General features: G+C 33.4%; 1 protein-coding gene across 1 annotated transcript in view; it reads left to right on the top strand.

The window, feature by feature from the left end:
- The window catches only part of LOC136276375 (uncharacterized), a 49,002-nt gene that overhangs the window by 19,597 nt on the left and 2,289 nt on the right, over positions 1-27,116 (top strand). The window contains exons 2-4 of the mRNA XM_066088263.1: positions 24,723-24,764; positions 25,018-25,261; positions 25,458-25,568. Coding sequence (XP_065944335.1) covers positions 24,735-24,764; positions 25,018-25,261; positions 25,458-25,568 — 385 coding nt within the window. The 5' untranslated portion in view covers positions 24,723-24,734. The remainder of the gene's footprint in view (positions 1-24,722; positions 24,765-25,017; positions 25,262-25,457; positions 25,569-27,116) is intronic.

The following is a 27,116-nucleotide window of genomic DNA, read 5'->3' as shown; positions in this document are numbered from 1 at the left end:
AAACACATTTGCTTCTATAATATTTCACAAAATATCTCTCAGTAAAGGGCTACAGATTAAAGATTTTAGAGCCCTTTGGTCCCCTAATTTGAGGGGCCAGCCCCTTTTTCTTGATATCAAATAAAAGGTCATTTAATTCTACACAAATTTTGTTCAACAAGTGTTTAGAAATTCGTTACCGTTTTGGAGATATATGAGAAAGAAGGTTTTAGGGGCCGGTCCCTTTTCTCCTTTTAGGGGCCGTTTAACGAAATTTTGACGGTTGCATTTTGTTAGGAACATCATTTTGAACAACTTTTCTTCTGTACTGCATTACAAAATATTTTTCGTTTGTGAGATATGGGTGATCGAAATTTTGGACTTTTGGCCCCTAAACACCCTTAATTACGTAACACATGATAAAATCATTACATTGCTTGAATACATAACTGTGAGATAAACATATTTGCTTCTATAATCTATTACAAAATATCCCTCGGTTAAGAGCTATGGGTAAAAGACTTTAGAGCCTTCTATGTCCCTAATTTTAGGGGCCAGCCCCTTTTTCCTGATATCAGCCGAAAGGTCTTGTAAATATAAGCCTTTTTTACATTACATGTTTTAATAAAATATTTTCCAGAATAAAGATACAGAGAGAAAAGCGAAAAAATTTACGACGCTTTTTTAATGTCAATTTTCGAGCCCTAGCGAGCTTTGGCGCCAGAAGTGCTAAACTTACAAAACAACAACCATGCAAAACTTCAATCTTTCCTTTACCAACCGTAGAAATTTAAGCTTAATATCTCTTATACTTTAGGAGAACGACATAAGACAAAATACCCATATAAAAATTAGAAAAATCTCAATATCTCAAAAACGGATGTGACGTCATCAACACAAATATTTTTTAATCAGGTTCAGACCAATATCTATCATATCTGAAACTTTCATTGAGATCGGCCGAGCCGTTTTTGAGAAATCGCGTGCACAAAAATAGGAAGAAAAAAAAAAAAATAACTAGACACGATCTCGTTGCGAGCAACGAGGAGGTCTTCCGTCTGATTTTAGAAATTGAGATTTATGTTTGATCTTGATTTTGCTATTTAACAGCTATAAATGATTTAAAACAGGAAAAGAGGATCTTCATTTTAAGTGCCTGATACTATTTTGTTTCAGGTGTAAGAGTTTTGTTCAACAAGTGTTTAGAAATTCGTCACCGTTCTTGAGATATCTCAGAAAGAATATGTTAGGGGCCGGACCTTATCTTCTTATTGGGGCCGCTGAACAAAAATTGTAAGGTTGCACGTTATTAAGTACATTATTTTGAGCATCTTTTCTTTTATACTGCATTTCAAAATATTTTTTCTTTTTGAGATATAGGTTATCTTATTTTTGGACTTTTGACCCCTAAAAATCCTTAATTACGTAACACATGAGAAAATCATTATAATGTTAGGCTACACAACTGTTAGATAAACATATTTGCTTCTGTAATCTATTACGAAATACCTCTCAGTAAAAAACTATAGGAAAAAGACTTTAGAGCCCTATAGGTCCCTAATATTAGGGGCCAGCCCCTTTTTCATGGTATCAAATGAAAGGTCATTTGACTATAAAGACATTTTGTTCAACAAGTGTTCAGAAATCCGTTACCATTCTTGAGATATCTGAGAAAGAATATTTTAGGGGCAGGTCCCTTATCTCCTTATTGGGGCCGCTAAACCAAATTTTTTAGGTTGCATGGTGTTAAGTACATCATTTTGAGCATCTTTTCTTTTATACTGCATTTCAAAATATTTTTCCGTTTTGAGATATAGGTGGTCAAAGTTTTGGACTTCTGACCCCTAAAAATCCCTAATTACGTAACATATGAGAAAATCGTTATACTGCTTGGCTTCATATTTGTAAGATAAACATATTTGCTTATATAATTTATTACAAAATATCCCTCGGTAAAGAGTTATGGGTAAAAGACTTTAGAGCCTTCTAGGTCCCTAATTTGAGGGGCCAGCCCCTTTTTCTTGATATCAGCAGAAAGGTCTTGTATATATAAACTTTTTTTACATTACATGTTTTAACAAAATATTTTCCAGAAAAAAGATAAAGAGAGAAAAGCACAAAAATTCACGACGCTTTTTTAATGTAAATTTTCGAGCCATGGCGAGCTTTGGCGCCAGTAGTGCTAAACATACAAAACAACAATCATGCAAAACTTCAATCTTTCTTTTACCAACCGTAGAAAATTGAGCTAAATATCTCTTTTAGTTTAGGAGAACAACAGAAGACAAAATACCCCTATAAAAATTAGAAAAATCTCAATATCTCAAAAACGGATGTGACGTCATCAATACAAAAAATTTCCAATCAAGTTCAGACAACTATCTATCACATCCTAAAATTTGATTGAGATCGGCCGAGCCGTTTCTGAGAAATCGCGTGCACAAAAAAAGGAAGAAAAAAAATAATAATAACTAGACACGATCTCGTTGCGAGCAACGAGGAGGTCTTCCGTCTGATTTTAGAAATTGAGATTTATGTTCGATCTTGATTTTGCTATTTAACAGCTATACATGATTTAAAACAGGAAAAGAGGATCTTCTTTAAGTGATACTATTTTGTTTCAGGTATAAGAGTTTTGTTCAACAAGTGTTTAGAAATTCGTCACCGTTCTTGAGATATCTCAGAAAGAATATTTTAGGGGCCGGACCTTATCTCCTTATTGGGGCCGCTGAACAAAAATTGTTAGGTTGCATGTTTTAGGTACATTATTTTGAGCATCTATTCTTTTATACTGCATTTCAAAATATTTTTTCTTTTTGAGATATAGGTTATCACATTTTTGGACTTTTGACCCCTAAAATCCTTAATTACGTAACACATGAGAAAAATCATTATAATGTTAAGCTACATAACTGTTAGATAAACATATTTGCTTCTATAATCTATTACGAAATACCCCTCGGTAAAGAACTATAGGCAAAAGACTTTAGAGCCCTCTAGGTCCCTACCGTTAGGGGCCAGCCCCTTTTTCTTGGTATCAGATGAAAGGTCATTTGACTATAAAGACATTTTGTTTCACAAGTGTTCAGAAATTCGTTACCATTCTTGAGATATCTGAGAAAGAATGTTTTAGGGGCCGGTCCCTTATCTCCTTATTGGGGCCGCTGAACCAAATTTTTTAGGTTGCATGTTGTTAAGTACATCATTTTGAGCATCTTTTCTTTCATACTGCATTTCAAAATATTTTTTCTTTTTGAGATATAGGTGATCAAAGTTTTGGACTTTTGACCCCTAAAAATCCCTAATCACGTAACATATGAGAAAATCGTTATACTGCTTGGCTTTATATCTGTGAGATAAACATATTTGCTTATATAATTTATTACAAAATATCCCTCGGTAAAGAGTTATGGGTAAAAGACTTTAGAGCCCTCTAGGTCCCAATTTGAGGGGCCAGCCCCTTTTTCTTTATATCAGCAGAAAGGTCTTGTTAATATAAACTTTTTTTACATTACATGTTTTAACAAAATATTTTCCAGAAAAGAGATAAAGAGAGAAAAGCACAAAAAATCACGACGCTTTTTTAATGTCAATTTTCGAGCCATAGCGAGCTTTGGCGCCAGTAGTGCTAAACATACAAAACAACAATCATGCAAAACTTCAATCTTTCCTTTACCTACCGTAAAAATTTGAGCTCAATATCTCTTATAGTTTAGGAGAACAACAGAAGACAAAATACCCATATAAAAATTAGAAAAATCTCAATAGCTCAAAAACGGAAGTGACGTCATCAACACAAAAAATTTCCTATCAAGTTCAAACCACTATCTATCACATCCTAAAATTTCATTGTAATCGGCCGAGCCGTTTCTGAGAAATCGCGTGCACAAAAAAAGGCAGAAAAATAATAATAACTAGACACGATCTCGTTGCGAGCAACGAGGAGGTCTTCCGTCTGATTTTTGAAGAAAATATGACATCATCGACTTTTGATTTTCGACATCAAAACATGATATGGAAAAAGGAGTGAAGTACTAATGCTTTAAAGTATTGCTTTTTAGGTTTATTACATTGCTTTTTAAAATACTTGCATTTCTTCCAAATAAGATTGAAAATATTAAACTTGTTACATCTGGTCCCTAAAAACCCTAATTGGGTAACGCAAGAGCAAATCATCATACTGTTAGGATATGTAGACGTATTATACTTAATCTAGCTTTAATAACCTTTCACAAGATGGCTCTCATTAAAGGGCTATAGATAAAATTCTTTTAGAGCCCTTTGATCCCCTAATTTAAAGGGCCAGCCCCTTTTTCTTGGATTCAAATGAAAGGACATTTAATTCTGAACACATTTTGTCAACAAGTGTTTAAAAATTCATTATCGTTCTGGAGATATATGAGAAATAAGGTTTTAGGGGCCGATCCCTTATCTCCTTAAAGGGGCCATTTAACGAAATTTTGAAGGTTGCATTTTGTTAAGAACATTAATTTGAACAACTTTTCTCCTGTATTGCATAACAAAATATTTTTCCTTTCTGAGATATGGGTGATCGAAATTTTGGACTTTTGGCCCCTAAAAATCCTTAATTACGTAACACATAATGAAGTCATTACATTGGTTGGATACATAACTGTGAGAACAACATATTTGCTTCTAAGACCTTTCACATAATATCTCTCAGATAAGGGCTACAGATTAAAGACTTTAGAGCCCTTTGTTCCCCATATTTGAGGGGCCAGCCCCTTTTTCTTGATATTAAATGAAAGGTCATTGAATTCATAACAAATTTTGTTCAACAAGTGTTTAGAAAACTGATATTGTACTGGAGGTATATGAGAAAGAAGGTTTTAGGGGCCGATCCCTTATCTCCCTATAGGGGCCGTTTAACAAAATGTTGAAGGTTGCTTATTGTTAAGAACATTAATTTGAACAACTTTTCTTCTGTATTGCATTTCAAAATATTTTTCCTTTCTGAGATATGGGTGATCGAAATTTTGGACTTTTGGCCCCTAAAAACCCTTAATTACATAACACATAATAAAATCATTACATTGGTTGGATACATAACTGTGAGATAAACATATTTGCTTCTATAACCTTTCACAAAATATCTCTCAGTAAAGGGCTACAGATTAGAGACTTTAGAGCCCTTTGATCCCCTTATTTGAGGGGCCAGCCCCTTTTTCTTGATATTAAATGAAAGGTCATTGAATTCATAACAAATTTTGTTCAACAAGTGTTTAGAAAACCGATACCGTTCTAGAGATATATGAGAAAGAAGGTTTTAGGGGCCGATCCCTTATCTCCTTAAAGGGGCCGTTTAACGAAATTTTGAAGGTTGCATATTGTTAAGAACATTAATTTGAACAACTTTTCTTCTGTATTGCATTACAAAATATTTTTCCTTTCTGAGATATGGGTGATCGAAATTTTGGACTTTTGGCCCCTAAAAACCCTTAATTACATAACACATAATAAAATCATTACATTGGTTGGATACATAACTGTGAGATAAACATATTTGCTTCTATAACCTTTCACAAAATATCTCTCAGTAAAGGGCTACAGATTAAAGACTTTAGAGCCCTTTGGACCCCTTATTTGAGGGGCCAGCCCCTTTTTCTTGATTTCAAAGAAAAGGTCCTGTAAATAGAAACTTTTTTTACATTACATGTCTTAACAAAATAGTTTTCAGAAAAGAGATAATTAAAGAAAACCAGAAAAAATTTCGACGTTTTTTCCATCTCAATTTTCGGGTCCAGGCGAGCTTCGGCGCCTTTCAAGACAGATCAAAATGAAAATAAAATTACAAATCTACATTCTTTTGTCTACTATCCCTGAAAGTTTGAACTCGATATCTTTTATAGTTTAGGAGAAGTTCCACGGACAAGCAACCCCCCTAAAAATCGCTAAAACGTCAATTTCTCAAAAACGGAAGTGACGTCATCAATATAATAAAAAACCTATCAGGTTTAGATCATTATCTAACAGATCTGAAAGTTTCATGAAAATCGGCCGAGCCGTTTCTGAGAAATCGCGTGCACAAAAATTGTAAGAAAAAAAAGAAAAATAATAATAATAGGGAAAAAGAAATCGTACGAAAACAATAAGGTCTTCCGTTGGAAACGGAAGACCTTAATAATAGGGAAAAAGAAACAAAGCAATAACAATAAGGTCTTCCGTTGGAAACGGAAGACCTTAATAATAGGGAAAAAGAAACCGAAGAATAACAAGAAGGTCTTCCGTTGGAAACGGAAGACCTTAATAAGAATAGATTTGAGATATATGAGAAAGAAGGTTTTAGGGGACGGTCCCTTATCTTCTTTTAGGGGCCGTTCAACGAAATTTTGACGGTTGCAATTTGTTGAGAACATCATTTTGAACAACTTTTCTTTTATACTGCATTACAAAATATTTTTCCTTTCTGAGATATGGTTGATCAAATTTTTTGACTTTTGGCCCCTAAAAACCCTTAATTACGTAACACATGATGAAATCATTACATTGCTTGAATACAGAACTATAAGATAAACACATTTGCTTCTATAATATTTCACAAAATATCTCTCAGTAAAGGGCTACAGATTAAAGATTTTAGAGCCCTTTGGTCCCCTAATTTGAGGGGCCAGCCCCTTTTTCTTGATATCAAATAAAAGGTCATTTAATTCTACACAAATTTTGTTCAACAAGTGTTTAGAAATTCGTTACCGTTTTGGAGATATATGAGAAAGAAGGTTTTAGGGGCCGGTCCCTTTTCTCCTTTTAGGGGCCGTTTAACGAAATTTTGACGGTTGCATTTTGTTAGGAACATCATTTTGAACAACTTTTCTTCTGTACTGCATTACAAAATATTTTTCGTTTGTGAGATATGGGTGATCGAAATTTTGGACTTTTGGCCCCTAAACACCCTTAATTACGTAACACATGATAAAATCATTACATTGCTTGAATACATAACTGTGAGATAAACATATTTGCTTCTATAATCTATTACAAAATATCCCTCGGTTAAGAGCTATGGGTAAAAGACTTTAGAGCCTTCTATGTCCCTAATTTTAGGGGCCAGCCCCTTTTTCCTGATATCAGCCGAAAGGTCTTGTAAATATAAGCCTTTTTTACATTACATGTTTTAATAAAATATTTTCCAGAATAAAGATACAGAGAGAAAAGCGAAAAAATTTACGACGCTTTTTTAATGTCAATTTTCGAGCCCTAGCGAGCTTTGGCGCCAGAAGTGCTAAACTTACAAAACAACAACCATGCAAAACTTCAATCTTTCCTTTACCAACCGTAGAAATTTAAGCTTAATATCTCTTATACTTTAGGAGAACGACATAAGACAAAATACCCATATAAAAATTAGAAAAATCTCAATATCTCAAAAACGGATGTGACGTCATCAACACAAATATTTTTTAATCAGGTTCAGACCAATATCTATCATATCTGAAACTTTCATTGAGATCGGCCGAGCCGTTTTTGAGAAATCGCGTGCACAAAAATAGGAAGAAAAAAAAAAAATAATAACTAGACACGATCTCGTTGCGAGCAACGAGGAGGTCTTCCGTTCGATTTTTAGAATGAAATATGACATCATCGACTTTGATTTTCGACAACAAAACATGTTTTGGAAAAAGGAGTGGAGAACTAATGCTTTATTGTATTGCTTTTTATAAGTTCTCTTGCTTTTTTAAATACTTGCGTTTCTTTCAATTAAGATAGCAAAGACCAAACTTGTTTACCTCTGGTCCCTAAAAACCCTGATTGGGTAACGCAAGAGGAAATCATTATATTGTTAGGATATATAAACGTATTATACCTAATCTAACTTTTATAACCTTTCACAAAATGGCTCTCATTAAAGGGCTATAGATAAAAGATTTTAGAGCTCTTTGATCCACTAATTTAAGGGGCAGGTCCCTTTTTCTTGGATTCAAATGAAGGACATTTTATTCTGAACACATTTTTTTCAACAAGTGTTTAGAAATTCGTTACCGTTCTGGAGATATATGAGAAAGAAGGTTTTAGGGCCCGATCCCCTATCTCCCTATAGGGGCCGTTTAACGAAATTTTGAAGGTTGCATTTTATTGAGAACATCATTTTGAACAACTTTTCTTCTGTATTGCATTAAAAAATATATTTCATTTCTGAGATATGGGTGATCAAAATTTTGGGGTTTTGGCCCCTAAAAACCCTTAATTACGTAACACATGATAAAATCATTACATTGCTGGAATACATAACTATAAGATAAACACATTTGCTTCTATAACATTTCACAAAATATCTCCCAGTAAAGAGCTACAGATTAAAGACTTTAGAGCCCTTTGGTCCCCTTATTTAAGGGGCCAGCCCCTTTTTCGTGATATCAAACAAAAGGTCATTTAATTCTACACAAATTTTGTTCAACAAGTGCTTAGAAATTCGTTACCGTTCTAGAGATATATGAGAAAGAAGGTTTTAGGGGCCGGTCCCTTATCTCTTTTTAGGGGGCGTTTAACGAAATTTTGACGGTTGCATTTTGTTAAGAACATCATTTTGAACAACTTTTCTTCTGTACTGCATTACAGAATATTTTTCCTTTCTAAAATATGGGTGATCGAAATTTTGGATTTTTGGCCCCTAAAAACCCTTAATTACGTAACACATCATAAATTCATTATATTGCTTGAATACATAACTGTGAGATTAACATATTTGCTTCTATAATCTATAACAAAATATCCCTCGGTAAAGAGTTATGGGTAAAAGACTTTAGAGCCCTCTAGGTCCCTAATATTAGGGGCCAGCCCCTTTTTAATGGTATCAAATGAAAGGTCATTTGATTATAAAGACATTTTGTTCAAGAAGTGTTCAGAAATTCGTTACCATTCTTGAGATATCTGAGACAGAATGTTTTAGGGGCCGGTCCCTTATCTCCTTTTTTGGGCCGCTGAACCAAATTTTTTAGGTTGCATGTTGTTAAGTACATCATTTTGAGCATCTTTTCTTTTATACTGCATTTCAAAATATTTTTCCTGTTTGAGATATAGGTGATCAAAGTTTTGGACTTTTGACCCCTAAAAACCCCTAATTACGTAACATATGAGAAAATCGTTATACTGCTTGGCTTCATAATTATAAGATAAACATATTTGCTCCTATAATTTATTACAAAATATCTCTCGGTAAAGAGTTATGGGTAAAAGACTTTAGAGCCTTGTAGGTCCCTAATTTGAGGGGCCAGCCCCTTTTTTGTGATATTAACAGAAAGGTCTTGTAAAAATAAACTTTTTTTACATTACATGTTTTAACAAAATATTTTCCAGAAAAGAGATAAAGAGAGAAAAACACAAAAATTCACGACGCTTTTTTAATGTCAATTTTCGAGCCATAGCGAGCTTTGCCGCTAGTAGTGCTAAACATACAAAACAACAATCATGCAAAACTTCAATCTTTCCTTTACCTACTGTAAAAATTTGAGCTTAATATCTCTTATAGTTTAGGAGAACAACAGAAGACAAAATACCCATATAAAGATTAGAAAAATCTCAATATCTCAAAAACGGATGTGACGTCATCAATACAAAAAATTTCCAATCAAGTTCAGACCACTATCTATCACGTCCTAAAATTTGATTGAAATCGGCCGAGCCGTTTCTGAGAAATCGCGTGCACAAAAAAAGGCAGAAAAATAATAATAACTAGACACGATCTCGTTGCGAGCAACGAGGAGGTCTTCCGTTTGATTTTAGAATGAAATAAGACATCATCGACTTTGATTTTCGACAACAAAACATGTTATGGAAAAAGGTGTGAAGTACTAATGCTTTATTGTATCGCTTTTTATAAGTTCTCTTGCTTTTTTAAATACTTGCATTTCTTTCAATTAAGATAGAAAAGACCAAACTTGTGTACTTCTGGTTCCTTAAAACCCTAATTGGGTAACGCAAGAGAAAATCATTATATTGTTAGGATATATAAACGTATTATACCAAATCTAGCTTTAATAACCTTTTCACAAAACATCTCTCAGTAAAGGGCTACAAATTAAAGACTTTAGAGCCCTTTGGTCCCCTAATTTGAGGGGCCAGCCCCTTTTTCTTGAAATCAAATAAAATGTCATTTAATTCTGAACACATTTTGCTCTACAAGTGTTTAAAAATTCGTTACCGTTCTAGAGATATATGAGAAAGTAGGTTTTAGGGGCCGGTCCCTTATCTCCTTTTAGGGGCCGTTTAACGAAATTTTGACGGTTGCATATTGTTAAGAACATCATTTTGAACAACTTTTCTTCTGTACTGCATTACAAAATATATTTCCTTTCTGAGATATGGATGATCAAAATTTTGGACTTTTGGCCCCTAAAACCCCTTAATTACGTAACATATAACAAATTATTTACACTGCTTGGATACATAACTGTGAGATAAACATATTTGCTTCTATAACATTTCACAAAATATCTCTCAGTAAAGGGCTACATATAAAAGACTGTAGAGCACTTTCGTCCCCTAATTTGAGGGGCCAGCCCCTTTTTCTTGAAATCAAATAAAATGTCATTTAATTCTGAACACATTTTGTTCTACAAGTGTTTAAAAATTCGTTACCGTTCTAGAGATATATGAGAAAGTAGGTTTTAGGGGCCGGTCCCTTATCTCCTTTTAGGGGCCGTTTAACGAAATTTTGACGGTTGCATATTGTTAAGAACATCATTTTGAACAACTTTTCTTCTGTACTGCATTACAAAATATATTTCCTTTCTGAGATATGGATGATCAAAATTTTGGACTTTTGGCCCCTAAAACCCCTTAATTACGTAACATATAACAAATTATTTACACTGCTTGGATACATAACTGTGAGATAAACATATTTGCTTCTATAACATTTCACAAAATATCTCTCAGTAAAGGGCTACATATAAAAGACTGTAGAGCACTTTCGTCCCCTAATTTGAGGGGCCAGCCCCTTTTTCTTGATATCAAATAAAAGGTCATTTAATTCTGAACACATTTTGTTCTACAAGTGTTTAAAAATTCGTTACCGTTCTAGAGATATATGAGAAAGTAGGTTTTAGGGACCGGTCCCTTATCTCCTTTTAGGGGCCGTTTAACGAAATTTTGACGGTTGCATATTGTTAAGAACATCATTTTGAACAACTTTTCTTCTGTACTGCATTACAAAATATATTTCCTTTCTGAGATATGGATGATCAAAATTTTGGACTTTTGGTCCCTAAAACCCCTTAATTACGTAACATATAACAAATTATTTACACTGCTTGGATACATAACTGTGAGATAAACATATTTGCTTCTATAACATTTCACAAAATATCTCTCAGTAAAGGGCTACATATTAAAGACTGTAGAGCACTTTCGTCCCCTAATTTGAGGGGCCAGCCCCTTTTTCTTGAAATCAAATAAAATGACATTTAATTCTGAACACATTTTGTTCTACAAGTGTTTAAAAATTCGTTACCGTTCTAGAGATATATGAGAAAGTAGGTTTTAGGGGCCGGTCCCTTATCTCCTTTTAGGGGCCGTTTAACGAAATTTTGACGGTTGCATATTGTTAAGAACATCATTTTGAACAACTTTTCTTCTGTACTGCATTACAAAATATATTTCCTTTCTGAGATATGGATGATCAAAATTTTGGACTTTTGGCCCCTAAAACCCCTTAATTACGTAACATATAACAAATTATTTACACTGCTTGGATACATAACTGTGAGATAAACATATTTGCTTCTATAACATTTCACAAAATATTTCTCAGTAAAGGGCTACATATTAAAGACTTTAGAGCACTTTCGTCCCCTAATTTGAGGGGCCAGCCCCTTTTTCTTGATATCAAATAAAAGGTCTTGTAAATGTAAACCTTTTTTACATTACATCTTTTATCAAAATATTTTTCAGAAAAGAGATAAACACAGAAAACCTAGAAAATTTACGACGTTTTTTTAAACTCAATTTTCAGGTCCAGGCGAGCTTCGACGCCTTTTTAAACAGACAAATTTGATCGACATCATACACATCTACAATCTTTTGTCTACAATCCCTGAAAATTTGAATTCAATATCTTTTATAGTTTAGGAGTAGTTCCATGGACAAACTAAGCCTCCAAAAATCGCTATTACGTTAAAATATCGGAAACGGAAATGACGTCATCAATATAAAAAATTTCCAATAAGGTTCAGATCAATATCTATCAGATCTGAAAGTTTCACGAAAATCGGCTGAGCCATTTCCGAGAACTCGCGCGGACAAAATTTGTAAGAAAAAAAAGAAAAATAACTAGAGCAAAGCTCGTTGCAAAGCAACGAGTGGGTCTTCCGGTGGTGTCGAGAGTAAAGATAGAAGTTCCTGTATGAAGCAGAGTTCTAAAACCAACTACAAAGAAAATGAAAAAAATATTTTTTTAAAAATCGAATAATTCTTAGAACGACCTAACAATGTCTGAATGATTTCAAGAACGAATTAACAAAAACCTTAACAATTTCTAGAACGACTTAATTAAAACAAAGTCCTGAATGTCTTCAAGTACGAATTAACAATTTCCGAATCATTTTAGGCACGAGTTAATTTAACTTTTAACATAACACTATTTTCTTAACCAAGAACCTGGAATCAAAATTTCCGGAAAACTCAATTTTTAAATCCCAATATTTTTGTAATGCATCGTCCGATTTTAAAACGGATTTCAGTTTTAAATTAAGATTCATAAAAGCTCCTTTTTTGCTTGATGATTTATATCAAATTATTAGTCAGAAAAGAGTTATTATAAAAAAGACTTTATAGCCCTTGTGGCCCCTAATTTGAGGGGTCAGCCCCTTTTTCTTGATATCAAATAAAAGGTCTCGCTAATATAAACATATTTTGTTCTACAAATGTTCACGAATGGTTAACCGTTATCGAGATATCTAAACAACTGTATTTTAGGGGCCGACCCTTTAACTCTTTACCGGGGCCACTAACAACAAAATGTATGGTATCATATTGTTCAGAACATTATTTTGAACAACTTTTGTTCTACATTGCTTTAAAAAATATTTCTCCTTTTTCACAGATATTAATGATCAAAGTTTTGAATTCTGGCCCCTTGAAACCCATGATTACGTAATATATGACTTAGGTATGATACTGTATAGATAAACAGCTGTACAATGAACATTTTTGCTTCTATAATTAATAACAAATAATTGTTCAGTAAAGAGTTCTTGTAAGAAGATTTAAGACTCCTCTTGACCCCTTATTGGCGGGGCCAGCCCCTTTTTCTTGATATCAAATGAAAGGTCTTGCAAATATAAAAATATTTTGTTAAACAAGTGTTCACGAAATGTTAACCGTTCTTAGGATATCTTTACAAATGTGTTTTTTAAGGGCCGACCCTTTATCTCCTAAATGGGGCCATGATCGAAATTTTGAATTTCTGGCCCCTTGAAACCCCTAATTACGTAACATATGACTTAAGTATGGTACTGTATAGATAAACAGCTGTACAATGAACATTTTTGCTTCTATAATTAATAACAAATTATTATTCAGTAAAGAGTTATTGTAAGAAGACTTTACAGCCCTCTTGGCCCCTAATTTGAGGGGCCAGCCCCTTTTTCTTGATATCAAATGAAAGCCCGTGTAATTTGAAACAACTTTTGCATTACATGTTTTATAAAAATATTTGTACATCAAAAGATTTCACAAAAAAATGTGCAAAAATTTCGTGAAAACATTTGGTGTCAATTTTCAGGTCCAGGCGAGCTTTGAGGCCTTTAGTAATTTTCATCATTGGAAGCATGGGGGTACATCTACATACATTCATCTACAATCCCTGAAAATTTCAAGCTTCTATCTTGATTAGTTTCGGAGGAGATGCATGGACAAAATGACCCTTAAAAATTTATAAAATCGTCAATATCTGAAACCGGAAGTGACGTCAGCAAAAAATTTAACTAAAAACATTTATCCCCTCCGATGTCCTATAAGTCCGGAAAATTTTGTGCAAATCGGGCGAATAGTTTTCGAGAAATAAAGCTTTAAAGAAGGCAGAAAAAGAATGTTAAGAATAATAATAATAGAAAGAAACCGTAGAATAACAAGAGGGTCTTCCGTTGGAAACGGAAGACCCTAATAATAGGGAAAAAGAAACAAAGCAAAAACAATAAGGTCTTCCGTTGGAAACGGAAGACCTTAATGATAGGGAAAAAGAAACAAAGCAATAACAATAAGGTCTTCCGTTGGAAACGGAAGACCTTAACTAGACACGATCTCGTTGCGAGCAACGAGGAGGTCTTCCGTCCGATTTTTATAATAAGGAATGACCTTACTCTTGATCTTCGTGAACGAAACGTATCCGGAAAAGAAGGCAGAATCTATGAGTGTAATGGGTGGAAGACTATCTATCCCTTTGGTGTCCCTTATTTGAGGGATCAGCTCCTTTTTTAATTCATTTTAGTTTAAAGGTATTTTTGTGTACCGCTAATAAGTGTTTAGAAATTGGTTACCGTTTTTGAAATATCTGGGAAAAAATGGTTTTTATATCCGGTCCTAAAACTCCTTTTAGGGTCCAGATAACAAACAATATATGGTTGTACATTGTTAGGCACATGATTTTGAGCATCTTTTGATGAATACTGCTTTCCAGAATTTTCCTCTATTTCGAGATATTGAGGATCAAAGTGTTTGACTTCTGGCCCCTTAAAATCCCTAATTACATAACATAGGAGTAAATGATTACCATGTATAGGTAAATAGCCTTAGAATGAACTTAATTGCCCCTATAACGTATCACAAAATATTTCATGTAAAAAGTTATCATTTAAAGACTTTAGAGCCCCCTCAGCCCCTTATTTGAAGGGCCAGCCCCTTTTTGTTGATTTTATAAGAATGTTCTTGTCAATTCAAACACATTTTGTTCAACAAGTGTTTACAAATTTTGTACCGTTCTCGAGATATCTTGAGAGGGTCGTTTTAGGGGCCGACCCTGTAACTCCCTTTAGGGACCGCATAACAAAGAAATTATGGTTGCAGATTGTTAAGCTTAATATTTTGAGCATCTTTTGTTCAATATTGCTTTTCAAAATTTTCCTCCATTTTGAGATATTGAGCATCAAAGTTTTGGACTTCTGGCCCCTTAAAATCCCTAATTACGTAACATAGGAGTAAATGATTGCAATGTGTAGGTAAATAACGTTAGAATAAACATAATTGCTTCTATAACGTATCACAAAATATTTCACGGTAAAAAGTTATCATTAAAAGACTTTAGAGCTCCCTCAGCCCCTTATTTGAAGGGCCAGCCCTTTTTTCTTGATGTCACATAAAAGCTCTTGACTTTATAAAGATTGTTTGTTCTACATGTTATAACAAAATACAATCGAGGAAAGAGATATTGAAAGAAATCCACGAAAAATCACGACGCTTTTTTAACTGTAATTTTCGAGCTCGGGCGAGCTTCGGCGCTTTTGGTCACAGGAAAATATGTATACCAAATGTCAGATCTACAACCTTTTGTCTACAATCCCTGAAATTTTGAACTCAATATCTTAATTCGTTTAGGAGTTTACCCCTGGACAAGCCGACCCTCTGAAAATCGTTAAATTGTAAATAACCCAAAACCGGAAGTGACGTCATCATTGAAAAAAAATTCCAATAAGGTTCAGATCATTATCTATAAGACCTGGAAGTTTCATGTAAATCGATGGAGTAGTTTTAGAGAAATCGCGTACACAAAATTGGTTGGAAAAAAAAAGAAAAATAACTAGACACGATCTCGTTGCGAGCAACGAGGAGGTCTTCCGTCCGATTTTGAGGTACGATCTTGCTCTTGATCTCCGTCAACGAAACATATCTGGAAATGGAGATGGGATCTAAGAGTAATGAGTGAAAGACTATCTACCACTTTGGTGTCCATTATTTGAGGGATCAGCTTCTTTTTCTTCATATTAGTTAAAAGGTATTTTTGTGTACCGCTAATAAGTTTTTTTTTAATTGGTTACCGTTCTTGAGATATCTGGGGAATATCGTTTTGATATCCACTCATTTTAGGGTCCTGATAACAAACAATATATGGTTGTACATTGTTATCTACATTATTTTGAGCATCATCTGTTTAATATTGCTTTTCAGAATTTTCCTCCATTACGAGATATTGAGGATCAAAGTTTTGGACTTCTGGCCCCTTAAAACCACTAATTACATAATATAGAAGTAAATGATTGCCATGTATAGGTAAATAACCATAGAATGAACTTAATTGCCTCTATAACGTATCACAAAATATTTGACATTAAAAAGTTATCATTACAAGACTTTAAATTTTAGAACCCCCTCAGCCCCTTATTTGAAGGGCCAGTCTTCTTTCTTGATGCCATAAGAATGTTCTTGTCAATTCAAACACATTATGTTCAAAAAGTGTTAGAGGGTCGTTTTAGGGGCCGATCCTGTAACTCCTTTTAGGGACCGCATAACAAAAAAATTATAGTTGCAGATTGTTAAGTTCAATATACTTCTGGCCCCTTAAAACCCCTAATTACGTAACATAGGAGTAAATGATTGCCATGTATAGGTAAATAACGTTAGAATGAACCTAATTGCTTCTATAACGTATCACAAAATATTTCACGGTAAAAAGTTATCATTGAAAAACTTTAGAGCCCCTCAGTCCCTTCTTTGAAGGGCCAGCCCCTTTTTGTTAATTTCAAATGAAAGCTCTAATCAATTTAAACACATTTTGTTCAACAAGTGTTTACAAATTTTGTACGGTTCTCGAGATATCTTGAGAGGGTAGTTTTAGAAGCCGACCCTGTAACTCCTTTTACGGGTCGTATAACAAAGAAATTATGGTTGCAGATTGTTAAGCTCAATATTTTGAGCATCTTCTGTTCAATATTGCTTATCAAAATTATCCTCCATTTTGAGATGTTGAGCATCAAAGTTTTGGACTTCTGGTCCCTTAAAATCCCTAATTACGTAACATATGAGTAAATGATTGCCATGTGTAGGTAGATAACGTTAGAATGAACATAATTGTTTCTATAACGTATCACAAAATATTCCACGGTAAAAAGTTATCATTAAAAGACTTTAGAGCCCCCTCAGCCCCTTATTTGAAGGGTCAGCACCTTGATGTCATATGAAAGCTCTTGATTTTATTAAGATTTTTTGCTCTACATATTTTAACAAACTACAATCGAGGAAAGAGATATTAAAAGAAAACCATGAAAAATCACGACGCTTTTTTAACTGTAATTTTCGAGCTCGGGCGAGCTTCGGCGCTTTTGGTCACAGGAAAATATATCTACCACATGTCAGATCTACAACCTTTCGTCTACAATCCCTGAAATTTTGAACTCAATATCTTAAATCGTTTATGAGTTTACCCCTGGACAAGCCGACCCTCTGAAAATCGTTAAATTGTAAATAACTCAAAACCGGAAGTGACATCATCATAAAAAAAAAATTCCAATAAGGTTCAGATCATTATCCATCAGACCTGAAAGTTTCATGTAAATCGGTTGAGTAGTTTAAGAGAAATCGCGTACACAAAATTGGTTGGAAAAAAAAAGAAAAAAAATAATAATAATAGGGAAAAAGAAACCGAACGCAAACAATAAGGTCTTCCGTTGGAAACGGAAGACCTTAATAATAATAGGGAAAAAGAAACCGAACGAAAACAATAAGGTCTTCCGTTGGAAAACGGAAGACCTTAATAAGAATAGGGAAAAAGAAACAAAGCAATAACAATAAGGTCTTCCGTTGGAAACGGAAGACCTTAATAATAACAATAAGAAAAGTGAAAAAGAAACAATAGAATAATAGAAGGGTCTTCCGCTGAAGACGGAAGACCCTAATAATAATAAAAAGAAACCGAAGAATAACAAGAGGGTCTTCCGTTGAAAACGGAAGACCCTAATTAAAAGAAACCGAAGAATAACAAGAGGGTCTTCCGTTGAAAACTAATAATAAGAAAAGTGAAAAAGAAACAATAGAATAATAGAAGGGTCTTCCGCTGAAGACGGAAGACCCTAATAACTAGATGCGATCTCGTTGCGAGTAACGAGTGGGTCTTCCGTCCAATTTTAAAATTATTCTTAGACAATTTGAACACGTTTTGATTAAATTCTTTTTTTTTTAATTTAAAATTCATTTTATCAATTCGAGAAAGATGTTGTCAGACGCAGAATTGTAAGTGCAACTTAGATATCATGTTTGATGTCTGAGGTCATTTTAACAAGATAGAATTAAATTTTTCAAAAAATTTAAAAATCATCCAATCAATTCGAAAAAGATGCCATCAGACGCGGAATTTTAAGTGCGAATTAGATATCATGTTTTGAAATTAGTCTGATGTCATTTTAACGCGATTTAATAAAATTTAAAATTTCTAAAAATTTAAAATTCAACCTGTCAATTCGAGAAAGATTTTATTAGATGCAGTATTGTTATTGAAACTTAGATATCATGTTTTAAAATTAGTCTGAGATGATTTTATTACGATTTGATTAAATTTAAAATTTTTAAAAAATTTAAAATTCATCCAATCGATTCAAAAAATATGTCGTTAGACGCAGAATTCTAAGCGCAACTTAGATATCATGTTTAAAAATTAGTCTGAGGTCATTTTAACGCAATTTGAATGAGATTTAAATTTTTAAAAAAATTAGAATTCATTCAATCAATTAGAAAAAGATGTCATCAGCTGAAAATTGTAAGCGCAACTTAGATATCATGTTTTAAAATTAGTCTGAGGTCATTTTAATGCAATTTAAATGAGTTTAATTTTTTTTGAAAATTTAAAATTCATCCAATCAATTCGGGGAAAATGTCATCAGACGCAGAATTGTAAGCGTAACCTAAATATTATGTTTTGAAATTAGTCTGAGGTCATTTGAACACAATCTAATTAAATTTAAAAATTTTTAAAAATTTTAAATTGATCTAATCAATTTGAGAAAGATATCATCAGACGCAGAATTGTAAGCGCAACTTAGATATCTTGTTTTAAAATTAGTCTGAGGTATTTTTAACAAGATTCAATTAAATTTGAAATTTTCAAAAAATTTAAATTTCGACCCATCAATATCAAACAGATTTTATTAGATGCAGAATTGTAAGTGCAACTTAGATATTATGTTTCAAAATTAGTCTGAGGTCATTTTAACACATTTAATATGAGTTTAAAAATGTAGCTTCCCTACTCGGAATTTCCAGACAACGATTTTTCTCGTCAGACTAGACTATCATGTCTTCTATCATTTCTGAAAATTTCAGCTTTCTATCTTTTTAGCTTTAAAATAGATGTGTGGACAATGAATACTCATCCAAAGGGTGCCCTATATTTTGATCTCGGCTAGCTTCCATATTCGGAATTTCCGAACAAAAATTTTCCTTGTGAGGCTAGATTTGTGTATCCTCTACCAATCTGTAGAATTTTAGCTATTTTTCTTTACTCGTTTTTGAGGAGATGCATGGACAAAAAGAATTTGTCCAAAACGTGTCCTATATTTTGACCCCGGCTAGCTTCCGTACTCGGAATTTCCGGTCAAGGATTTTCCGCATGAGGCTAGATGGTCATGTCATCTATCATTTTCGAAAATTTCAGCTTTCTATCTTTGCTTGTTTTTGAGAAAATAAGTAGACAAGAACTTTTAAAAAACTTCAAAATGGCGGATTAGTCCAAACCGAAAGTTATTTTTACAAAACAAAAAAAAGTATATAAACTTTAGGTGAAAATAGATCGATGCTGAAAACTTAACAAAAATCAGACCACCCATCTCCAAGAAATCTTCTGCACAAAAATTGTCAAGAAAAAAAAAGGGAAGAAGTAACAATAGAATAATAGAAGGGTCTTCAGCTGAAGACGGAAGACCCTAATAAATGGAGAGAAAGAAAAAAGAGAAAAAAGAAATATAAGGTCCGGCAAGATTAGAACACACAGCCTTTGCAGGTGTCAAAATAGTATTTCAGCGAAGGTTCACGTCAAAACATGGCTGACGCGAAATAATTCCCGAATTTCTCTTTGAATTTGGGGCGTTTCCACCCGGGACAGGAGCTGAATGTTTGTATGAGATGAAAAACAACGTGTGAGATGTCTGACTACTCAGGTTTGGTAACAATGCGGAGTCGTTTGAAATATTGATGCGTGTTTTGTGTCTGGAGGGGGGGGGGGGGTGGGGGGTGGGGGGTGAAAAGACCTGAGCTTGATTTTCGTCGTAAATAAATCGAAAGTAGAATTTTGAGGTGTGGATCTCGGATTCGGTTAACGACAATCACAGGAAGTAAAGTCCTAAAACAATGACTGGTGCATTTTACACATGCATTTCTGTGTTGAGATTTTTTTTCGTGTCGTTTACTATTGTGTTTGACTGTTTTATTTCAACAGGATTGATAAAATCTTTATCAATGTAGAAATAACGAAATCAGTAACACGTAAATTTATTCGGTAAAAATTTGCTGACAGTAATTTCGTCAGTTCTAACATCCATAAGTAGTTCACACGCTATCGTAGATACAGACTAAACGGAAAACAAGAAATATACATGCAACAGAAATAATACGCGGCTGCTAATATCCCTTGTACTGTGTAAATTTTAAGTCCCCGTACAGGCTATATTCGCCGCTTGATCTCAGGAATTTCTTCTTAATTGTTCAATCCGCTGCATATTTGGCAGACAATAAGAATGGGGTCCGAGGTACATATGCACAAAATTTCATTAGGATTGAGTGAAGGGCTCGGGAGTTAGAATTCTTTCTACAGTATATGTCAAGCACGCCAATTGAAACTCAAATGCCCAAAAATTCCTAACTCTCCTAAAAAGGAACGTATTGGTCTGGTCATTGGTACAGTAATCTAGAATGGTACTACGTTGAAAATAAAGGTTCAGGATGAAAGAACCTGTAAAATCAGGCCAGAAAAACAAAATGATTTTGTGAATAGTAAAGGGGGGGGGGGGGGGGGGTCGGTGCGTGTACTGGCTAAGTTTCATTTCCGCGTATAGGCAATAAGTGCCGTTTGATCTCAGGAATTTCTTCTTTATTGTTCAATCCGCTGCATATTTAGCAGACATTAAGAATGGGGTCCGAGGTACATTTACACAAAATTTCATTAGGATTGAGTGAAGGGCTCAGGAACTAGAATTTTTTTCTACAGTACATGTCAAACACGACGATTGAAACTCAAATGCCAAAAAGTTCATAACTTTGTTAATAATGAACAAATTGGTCTGGTAATTAGTACAGTAATCTAGAATGGTACTACGTTGAAAATAAAGGTTCAGGATGAAAGAACCTGTAAAATCAGGCCAGAAAAACAAAATGATTTTGTGAATAGTAAAGGGGGGGGGGGGGGTCGGTGCGTGTACTGGCTAAGTTTCATTTCCGCGTATAGGCAATAAGTGCCGTTTGATCTCAGGAATTTCTTCTTTATTGTTCAATCCGCTGCATATTTAGCAGACATTAAGAATGGGGTCCGAGGTACATTTACACAAAATTTCATTAGGATTGAGTGAAGGGCTCAGGAACTAGAATTTTTTTCTACAGTACATGTCAAACACGACGATTGAAACTCAAATGCCAAAAAGTTCATAACTTTGTTAATAATGAACAAATTGGTCTGGTAATTAGTACAGTAATCTAGAATGGTACTAAGTTGATATTTATGGCTTAAGATCAAAGATCAAGTAAAATCGGGCCAGAAAAAGTAAATGATTTTATAAATGGGGGTGGGGTGGGGGGGGGGGGGGTCGGTCGGTGACTTCTATTTTAAACGCAGAATATTAAATTCTAAATGTCACATATTACACAAATTCTAAATAAAATGCATATGTTAAAACGCTGTATAAGCTTTGTTTTAAAGATGTAGCTTTTGATTTTTTCCAACATGTTAACTTTATTTCAGTATGAATACATAGCTATGTATCTAAATACTCAAATACGGGGAAAAGCGCTATTATTGTAAGTTCTTTTACAAAATCAAAACGGAAAATAACAGAATCCATCATTTTAAAGATAAAAAAATCAGATCTAAGCAGAAAAGGAGGGGGAAAACATTCGGCACTCGGGGCTCGAACCCGGGTCGCCTGGGCCATGTCAACGACTCTATCGACTGAGCTACTCAGACTCTCGCTTCAGAACTTTGACGCTTAATTTCTCGAGAAAGCCTTAATCGATTTTAAAACATATTACATATTCTGAATCAGTAAGAGGGTCACTATCACGTGTAAAAATTTCCAAAAAAAATATTAAAAAATAAAAAAAGTCAAAACATTCAATTTTTCAAATTTTCTTCCGGTGACGACCGGAAGTGACGGCGGACACTTTCTTGACCCAGGTGCACCAGAAAAACGGTAGATCTATCATCTCTGAAAATTTCAGCCCTGTATGTTTACTCGTTTTTGAGAAACCTGACAGACAAAATTGACTTTTTAAAAACGGACGATAACTTCCGACCGGAAGTGTATTTTCAAAAATGGACCAAAAACAATCAACTTCAGATAAAATCGCATTAATCTTGATAATTTGAATGAAATCGATTGAGCCATCTCCGAGAAATCGTCTGCACAAAATCGGTAAGAAAAAAAAAGAATAATAAGAAGAAAAGTGAAAAAGAAACAATAGAATAATAGAAGGGTCTTCCGCTGAAGACGGAAGACCCTAATAAAGTATATGCAAAATATATTTTCAAAACAATGACAATATTTCAGTTTTTACTTAAAAGCAGGAGAAAAGCGCCACGCGTACGTAAAGTATTTAATATCGATGAAACCTGCTGTATATTTTTTTGAAGTGTATGTAGTTTAGGGCGCTTTATGAAATATGCCGCAATTAATCACTTTATTTTTTATAATGCATTTCTAGCTATCAAAAGAGATGTATACAAATGTAGACAGATTCATAAGTAACTTTTAAAGATAAGATAAAATGTATGCCTGTATTGCTTCTAAGAAAGGATGCTTATTTGTTACTAACATATACATCGGAATTTGGTCCAACTGGTAACTCAAAACAAATTCTTACGTAAAATAATGGAAGAAAAGTATCTGTGAAGTACCTTTAAGACAAATTTAAGCAATTTAAAGAAGAAGCTACAGTTTCTTTTAATATTTGCCCTAAAATTCAAAAGTGGTTTAAATCTCATGAAAATACACATATGCTATCTTGAACATGTTTGTATATAAATACCAAGTTATACACTTATATCTTGATTCAAAAAATAATTATGACTTTAACATTTTGGCAAATTTCTAAGATTAAGTCAAAAATGATGAAAAATGGCACATTTTCTCATAGTTTTTTGAAGAGGAAAATGTGTTATAATGTGAGTTTCATCGTGGGCGACAGCTGCGGACATAGTTTGCTATTCAAAAAACTACTGAGGAATTGGTGTCTTCTGCTCAGTTTTATGAAAATTACTGGAAAATGCACTTGTTTGTGACGTCACAATTACCCTTGTGAAAGTCTTATCAGTAAACTATTTATAGATTCTTAGTTTATGAATATTATTGTGTAGATAAATGTTACATTTCCATTTTTTGTGATATTTTTAAAAATTACTCTAAAACAGGGCAAAATATGACTGATACTGTACCTTGTTCTTACAATAAAATTTGACAGCACGATTGTCGTGACCTTATTTATGATATAAAATTTTTAAAATTGAAAACTTTTTCGTGAGTTTTGGATGAATTTTTGCACAAAAGTACTTGATAGAAACGATAGTTGATAAACTCACAGTTTACATCATCATACTTGCCATTTGACCCTTTGATATGACCTAAAAATTCAATATGCTTAAAGTACGATTATAAACATTTATATTGTCTAAATTTTAGGTCAAAATACATGCTACACATTCAATGATAGGTAACTAAATAGCACGAAGATCATATAAGCATCATTCAGTTGTTGGATTGAAATGTTAAAAATACTATGTTCCTGGTTATTCCATTTTAAATGAACGAAAAGTATGATTTGAATTTATTTTATTGAAGAAATGAGATTGAATTTATCTCATATGATGACCAATTTCATTACTTGGTGTATTTATAGAGAAAATAATTGATACCCATAACTGGAACATTTTTTTAAAAATGTTATCTAAAATACTGTTTAAATAACTGTTATTGTTTTTATACTACCGCTCCAAAGGAGAGAGAGGGTACATGTGTACTGTTCGATTCTTGTGTGACTGTCTGTCCGTAACAAGTTTCTGTCGCTTTTTTCTCCGCAACTATTAATTGCAAGTGTTTTAATTTTAACATACTTTTGTTCTGGTATACTATATTTTAGGATTCATTTCGGACAAATCGGACTTCAACTACCTGTGAAATGACGACTTTGTTTAGTTTGTTCCTAAATATTTTAACAGATTTTCTTCAAAGATTTCTCGGCAACTTTTTATAGCAGATAATTTAAATTTTAAAATACTCTTTGTTTAGGCATTCCAAATGGTGGGATTCATTTTTAACAAATTCAACTCTTAACATTTGAACAACTTTCTGTTCTATGTCAAATTTGCATATTTTTTATATTTACATCGGAGTTGAGGTATCACTAATGAGCATTGGCTCACATATATCTTGTTTCTAACCTGTTAAATCATTTTTTTAAATAAATTTTGTTGCCAGATTTTTCGTCGGTGTTGCCAAAGGCACACTCAGATAAAACTAAACACTATAGAATAGTTTTGTTTCCCTTAAATATTTTTCATAAAAAAATAGTTGTTTACAATGAGAAATGTTACTTTATTCTTTCAGATACTAAAAGTGATGCAGATTATTTTGATTATTCTTGGTCTGGTTTGTATATATATTTTATTATAACAAGTTTAAGGAGTCATCGTAAATCTAATCATCGTTAGTCAAAATCTATTAGTTTTACGGTGAAAAAATTTAATTGAATTATAGAATAAATCTTCGATACTTATTCATGAAAAAAATCAACCTTCATTTAATTCAAATAAACTGGCAAGTACTGTGATTCGGTTTCTTTTTAAATTTATATGGAAATAATTTATTAAAGATGAAACGTTTCCATATTTGATCTTTGTAGTTTATTTGCATCACTTGGAAGTCATGCAACAGTGCAGTTTTGCCCAAATGGGTTTACAAAGTGGACTCATGTCCTGATCCAGAAGATATTGATCAATGGATAAATACATCCAAATCACTTAACTGTTATCATGATCTGATGTCAACAGATCCGAATGAACAGGCATCGGTGTATCATTGTATGCCAAGTATTTATTTAAACGAGACTGTGGAATTCTGTGGCAAGAGTGTTCCCATTGCTCCAGGTGATTTTTGCACCATTCTGCAACTCGTTTTTTATAAGCTGTATTAAATATGTCTTAAGAATTGATATTTCGATTATAAATAACCCTGTTTATACTCGATACACTGTTTTCCTTTTTGGGGTGGAGGGGGGGGGGGGTGTTTTGATATGAATTTTATAATAATTATTTTATATTTTATTTGTCTCTGATAAAACAGGATTCTGTCCAATCTACAATTATGGATCTACATACGCAACGTACAAAAATTGTTTGGATTTTACCAATGGGTGTCCAACGGCGATGTTTCACTCTAAAAATGTGTATCAGCGTAAGTACACATTAGTATTATTGGTTATTTTATTTTGACTTGATGGCTAGGAATAAGTTAAAAATATATATTGTTACAGAAAACTTTATTATGTTATGGCACTGCAGTGAAAAAAAAAACCTTAATGGTTTTAATTAACGGATACAGGCCTTGAATTGTGAGAAATAGTTGCTTGGATCTGGCCTTATTTTCTCGCTTTTTAAAATTTATATGCAGAGTAAAATGAGTCCTGCAACTGTATTTAAAAATAAATTTGTTGGGGTAGAGACATACAAAGAAAACAATTGACTTAAAATGTAACAAAACTAAGAAAACAATTACCTTTAAATGCTAAAGAACCTATTTAATTAAAACAAAAAAGAATCAATTTGGAGTACGTGTAAATGTAGTAAATGTTTGAAAATGATTTCAAATAAAATGATCAAGAATAACTTCACGTATCAGAAATGTCAATATACCGTCTAAGCTAATCTATCCATCTAGTAATTATTAACAAACCTGTTTGTATAAAAGCACATGACGTAGATTATTATCATTGTAGTTCAGTAGGCTAAATGGCCGTGGTCATATTCAGGCTATATACACCTCCTTTAAACGGAAATCTATTACCGGTATAAGGATATAGGAAAAGGTTCGAAATTTAAAGCTATGATATTTGGATTTTTTCTTTACTTAGTAATACTTTATGGCAAAAAATATAATATTGACAAGTTTAAGGTAGATCTGATGGTTAATAGTAATTTGTTAACCAACAAGCCTAGAAAATTTTACCATACTTGAGCTTCACCTTCGCTCCGGCCGGGGTTTCAACTCTAGACCTGTCGAACCAATATTTTTAGCAATGTACAGCCAGCGAACTAATTACTTGGCCATCTATGCAATCACTGCAAGCAAAAAATTTTGTTCTATGTATTTGTTATTGCTGTATTTTAGTACAATATGTATATTTATACGAATGAGTCTCGTAAAGATCGATTCAAATTGACATTTGACTGTATCTCACCTCTATCTCAAAGACCGTGTAGTATGTAACAGAGTATATTGGTTCCGTTCGACATCAAAAAGTTTGAAGGCTTGCCTAGATGGCAAATTGGTTAGCTCGCTGAACATGCATTGCTAGGAGAATGGGCTCCACAGGTCTAGAGTTCAAGCCCCGGCTGGGACGGAGGTAAAAAATAAAATATGGTGAATCTCTGTGTGCTTTATATGTTAGATTATTATAGTCTAATGTTTTGTATTTGATTTTTCTTCTGATACAGATTAACTTTTAGTATTTAATTTGCCACGGTAAAAATAATTACATATTTACAGCAGTCAGTTTTAACGACAATCATACGCTGTCTAAGGACTTGCTTATCATTTCAAATAATTTTTTATTATCAAACAACATAACTATAGATAGACGATATTATATTTATTGTTAATGTTTGGCGATATTGACCGCGGTGAATATATGGGGGTTATTACTTGGCTGCCCCCCCCCCTAAAAACCAATACATTATACAGTACAAAGTCTGTCGACCTGTGTATGGGTGAATTGTGCATTGG

The sequence above is a fragment of the Magallana gigas genome, chromosome 6, assembly GCF_963853765.1.
Source record: "Magallana gigas chromosome 6, xbMagGiga1.1, whole genome shotgun sequence".
NCBI lineage: Eukaryota > Metazoa > Mollusca > Bivalvia > Ostreida > Ostreidae > Magallana > Magallana gigas.
The sequence above is the reverse complement of the archived record's forward strand: the minus strand, read 5'-3'. Positions and strand labels throughout refer to the sequence as shown.